The 5,395-nt window shown below is 40.5% G+C and overlaps 1 protein-coding gene across 1 annotated transcript; it reads right to left on the bottom strand.

Moving 5' to 3' along the window:
* Positions 1-4,404: 4,404 nt before the first annotated feature.
* Positions 4,405-4,731, bottom strand: LOC141641054 (uncharacterized). The gene has a single exon (XM_074449731.1). The coding sequence runs from the start codon at positions 4,729-4,731 to the stop codon at positions 4,405-4,407; it is 327 nt and encodes a 108-aa protein (XP_074305832.1).
* Between the last annotated feature and the right edge of the window lie 664 nt (positions 4,732-5,395).

The following is a 5,395-nucleotide window of genomic DNA, read 5'->3' as shown; positions in this document are numbered from 1 at the left end:
TTAATGGCTAAATGCTTTTGTCAAGAGTAGGCCTCCTATGGTGTTAGAAACATTGTAGGATCGCGAAATTCCCCCTCTTGCCTAGACAAGAAGAAGGGTCGTCCCCTCTCCATCATGAAACAAGGAAAAGATCATCAATGGATAAAAGGGATCAATATTTTGGAGTTTCACAATGGTAGTTTTTTTTGTTTTGTTTTCCCCTAATTTCTTATGTTATTAGGCTTTTGAGAACATTTCTTTTGCCACTTTTGATGTTTGACAATTTTTATACTTGGCAATTTCTTTTTCATTTTTGAACATTTTAAAAGTAACCCCATTTTGTAGCAAGGGCACTGTTATTGAAGCTTAGGAGTCTATTTTTTCTTCTCTTTTCATTGATGCAATTTTTGTGCAAAATTTTTGATTTTCAGTTTGGTACTTGAACTCAATTTGGAGATTTTTTTGCCCATTCCCTTTTCTGTTGGCAAAACATGATGATAGTAATGAAAGAACGCTTGCATGGCATCAAGGGTCACCTTGGAATAAACGGTAGCCAAGGAGTCATCACACCACAAGGTACTCTTGACTAGGCCTTAGTCCATGGGTCAAAAGATACTAGTATGACACATCCTAAGGTATCTTGAGGCTATTCTAGCAAACAAAGTCTCAAGGAGAAAGATTATCTACAAGGGACTATATACACTTGCCAAGCTTCCTAACTTGACATTTTCACAAAAAATTTCCTAAAATGCAACTACATGCCATCATGCAACTAGCATATATACAACTCTAATGCAAATGCTACTATTACTAGTATGCCATATAATCTAAATACAACTCCTAGAATCACATTGGTTTATACCGCATCAAACAAAAAGAAGCCACATTGTCATTAACATAGAGAGAAAAAAGGAGATTTGGAAAGATCATACCATGCGGTCTTCATATTCCTCATGCCTCGGATGTAGCGTAGTCGGTCCAATGTAATAGGAGTGAATACAAACAAACAAATATATACAATATATACATTTCTACACTACAAAAGGAAGAACATGTTTTTGGATATTTGAAATTTTTGAAACTTTTATCATTTTTGAAATTTTTGAGTTAGGAAAGTGTTAGAATTCCCATCCCCACACTTAGAATGGACATTGTCCCCAATAGACAAAACAATGGGGAATTGTGCAAATGCAATGAAATGAATGATGCGTGATTCTACACTAGATGCAAACTATATGGAATATATGACAAAGTGATGCAAACTAAGCTAGTCTAAGTGATGCATACTTTCTATTGTTCGGAGATCTAATTTGAATTAACTCGGGTTGCTTGTGACTAAACTTCCCCAAACCGGTTAAATTAATGGGGGAAGTTTGGCCACAAGGCCATGCATGCAAAGTTATGCTAAATGCATATTGTCATTTTGGATTTTTTAAGTGGGAACAAAATTTATCATCACCTTGATGTTGCTAAGGTGGAAATAGTCCTTAAGTTTTACAAGGACACTAGCAAGGGTCGAAACAACAGTGATTACTTAAGTTAAGTTAGAATGCATTTCCAAAATTTCACATAAAATGAGAGAGAGAGAATAAAAGTTCACACAAGCCATGGTGGGTGCCTCTTGCCCGCTCCACCAAGCTAGAGAACTTCTTCATATATCGCCATCCTCTCCTCCAAGATCATTATACCGATGTGCTCTAGACTCATCACTTCCATAGGAATCCATGAACTCTTCTCCTTTACTATCAACCTCCATGGTATCACCATTACTTGATCCCTCTCCTTCCCTATTACCGTGCCATTACCGCTAGCTCCACCATTTCCGTGAGTCGAGTTTGGATAGAGTATATTGACTTGAGCCCAAAGTGGAAGCATTCCCTCTTCATTTATGCGCCCTTGACGAGCCATATAATGGAAATTTGGGTAAAGAGCATAGTAGGTGTCGACCTTGTCATTATATTGTTGGCGGTGTAAAGCTTGAAGGAGGCCCGTGGCAAAATCATCTCGAGGAAGAATGAATAGGTCGGGATAATTGTAGGGTTGGTATGGAAAAGGGTAAGGAGGGATACTGATCCTTTCTTGTTCATTTCTTTGAGGTGGGTTTGCTTGTTGTTGTCCATTGGTAGGAGGTGGGACTTGATTTTCTTGTCTTGTGTTTTCCGGTACAAGATAAGATGGTACTCGGGAAAGAGAGATTTTTCTTAGTGTAACTCTTGTCAAGCTCTCCATTGGAAGAATTAGAGGGTTTCTTCCCTTGGTCAACCATTTGATCTTTCGCTCATAGCCCTAAAATGTTATCCAATGGTGATGTCGGAAGAGGAGAATTTCATTGATTCTTGTATTGCCCGGAAGGTGCATATAAGAGTTGTTGTTATTGAAGTTTAGATTGAAAAACTTTGTAAGATTTGTCACTAGGCCTCCATTGACGATATGCTTCATCCCATTATAATCCCCATTCGTAAATTGCGCCCATCATTCAAGTAGCACTAATGGGGCATTGAACTTATAACCATTCTTTCCTTGGATATTCAAGTAAGACTCCATAAATGTGAGATAAAGTTCATTCACACGGGCGGGGTCGCGGCGAGCAAGTAGGGTACCCTCTAGGAATCGATAAGTGTACTGGATGATAGGGTTTTGAATGTATGAAGCTGATCAATCCTTAATTCTTGTCAAATCTCGGCCCGTTAAGGCTCGCCAAAGAGGTTCTATGCTGTAATTTTGAGTCTTTGAAGATCGGGTAGGTGATACATATAGCCCTAGCACATCCGTGAACTCTACTAGGTTCATCATCCTAATCACATTTTCAAGTCCGAACTCTATACAAATCGTCTTGTTGAGGGTGGAGATTCTTAAGAAGCTTAGGAATTCAAGCACTAAAGGTCTATAAGTGAGTTCATGCATGTGGAACATTGTTGAGAGACCAAACAATTCAAATAGTGCTCGGTTTGGTGGTAAATTCCTAGCTTTCTTAAAGTGTCATGACAAACAAACTTAGTAGGGAGAATGTTCTTACCCATAAGTCGGTGGAAGACAATCCTTTGAGCATCGTTGACGAACACAATGTTTGAGAATTCATCTAGGCTTGCAAGATCAATTATCTCTTTATTTTCCATTTTTAGGGTGTTGAGGTGTGAGGTTGATGAACTCCCAATGACTCTTGTTCTTCTTTCTTCTCTAGTCATGAATCTCCTTGAGGTTTTCATTTTGATGGAGAGGAAACAACCCTTCTAAATTAGTTCTTTTTGTAATGTCTCAAACCATAGGTTTTTGGGTGAGGAAAGGTTTTAGAGAGGTTTATTTAGTTAGAAGTGATATTGGGTGATTTCAAGTATTTGAGAGGGAGGTTTATGTTTTGATTTTTGAGGGAGAGATGATGTGTCTTGATATGTGTGGTGGAAAAGAGGGGTTTAAAGTTGAAAAGGGCGAGTACAACGGGAGGGAGCCACGCGGCCTCGAGAGGGAGTCGGGTGACTCTTGCTTTTTAGAAAATTCATATGAGCAATCAGGGACACTCGTCTTGGAATCAAGTCGCCCGACTTGACAGATGGGTCGCCCGACTTGTGTATAAGACGCCCAGATTTCAACCACAGTGGGGAATTGTCTTTTTAGGAGCCGGCGGGGATGTGGGTCTTCAGAATGATCAGCACAGATTTTAGCCCGGCGAAAGTTTTCTTGGGATGCATGGTGAGATGCCCGTCTTGGCGTTGGTCCACCCGTCTTAAGGACTAAGTCGCCCGGCTCATGTTTAGGTCGGGCAGATTTGTATTCCAGTGCAGATTTTAATTTTTGAGAGCTCCTTCAAGTCCCACGGTTCGGTCTGAAGTCGAGCGACTTGATTGGCTAGACGCTCGAGCTGTGCTCGAGTCGGGCAGATTTGTACTCCAGTGAAAAATCTATTTTGTGCTACCTTCCTAGTCCCCACGAGCGCAGGTCTACTCGTGGGTCTTCACCCCATATCGTTTCTTCTTCTTTGCCTCGTTACCTCTTTATTACAAAGACTTGATTTGGCCTACGCATGTGCTTCCCCACACTTAATCATCGAACACTACACATTTGAACCACATTAGAATCCCTCCCTCACTTGCTCTCATGTCAAAAGTTGTAGTTAAAACAAAGAATTGGAAATGCAATGAAGTTAAAATGCAAGTAAGTGGGTTAGTATATTTACAAGTGGTGGTTTAGGGAGGACTCCACCAAAGTCTCCTCCATTTTAATGCTAGATCTCGGGGGGGGGTGCTCAAGGCGAGTTACCTCAACCTCTCCTACAAATGCTCCTTCATAGTAAGGCTTGATACGTTGACCATTAACTTTGAACCGATTCCCATCTTCTGACATTAGCTCAAAGTCTCCATTATTTCCAACGTTTGTGATAACAAAAGGACCCGTCCATCGTGAGTTCAACTTTCCGGGGAAGAGCCGATATCAAGAGTTGAATAAAAGGACTTTGTCTCCCTTGTGCAAGGCTTTTTGTTCGATTCTCCTATCATGAAGCAATTTGGTCCGTTCCTTGTAGATCTTTGCATTTTCATAAGAGTGAAGCCGGAATTCCTCCATTTCTTCAATTTTCAAGATCCTCTTCTCACCACTTACTTTGAGATCAACATTGAGTGTTTTGATGGCCCAAAAGACTTTGTATTCCAATTCAAGTGGTAAGTGACAAGCTTTTCCATAGACTAGCTTGTAAGGTGAAGTTTTTATGGGTGTCTTATAAGCCATCCTATAAGCCCAAAGGGAGTCATCAATCGTCATGCTCCAATCCATACGAGTTTTGTTAACAACCTTCTCAAGGATTTGTTTGATCTCTCTATTTGCAACTTCAACTTGACCGCTTGTTTGAGGATGGTATCTCAAGCTGGTTCTATGTTGAACACCATACTTTGTCAAGAGAGATGCAAGCTTCTTTTCATGGAAATGTGATCCACCATCACTAATGATTGCTCTAGGAACTCCAACTCTTGGGAATATCACTTTCTTCAAAAGCTTGGTCGCCGTCTTTACATCATCGGTTGGAGTAGCAATTGGTTCTACCCACTTGGACACGTAGTCCACGGCAACTAGAATGTATTTGTTTCCTTGAGATGATACAAAGGGGCCTTGGTAATCTATTCCCCAAACATCAAAGATTTCAACTTCGAATATGCCTTGTTGTGGCATCTCATTTCTCCAAGATATGTTGCTGGTTCTTTGGCAAGGGTCGCAATGGAGGATGAATTATGTAGCATGTTCAAATATGGTAGGCCAATAGAAGCCCGATTGCAAGACTTTGGCAACTGTTCTCCTTGCTCCATAATGTCCTCCATAAGGGGATGAGTGACAACCTTCCAAAACCCCTTGTACTTCCCATTGTGGGACACACTTTCTATAAAGACCATCACTACATGCTTTGTGGAGGTTGGGATCATCACAAAAATAT

This window comes from Silene latifolia, chromosome 2, assembly GCF_048544455.1.
Source record: "Silene latifolia isolate original U9 population chromosome 2, ASM4854445v1, whole genome shotgun sequence".
In the NCBI taxonomy this organism is placed as follows: domain Eukaryota; kingdom Viridiplantae; phylum Streptophyta; class Magnoliopsida; order Caryophyllales; family Caryophyllaceae; genus Silene; species Silene latifolia.
The sequence above is the reverse complement of the archived record's forward strand: the minus strand, read 5'-3'. Positions and strand labels throughout refer to the sequence as shown.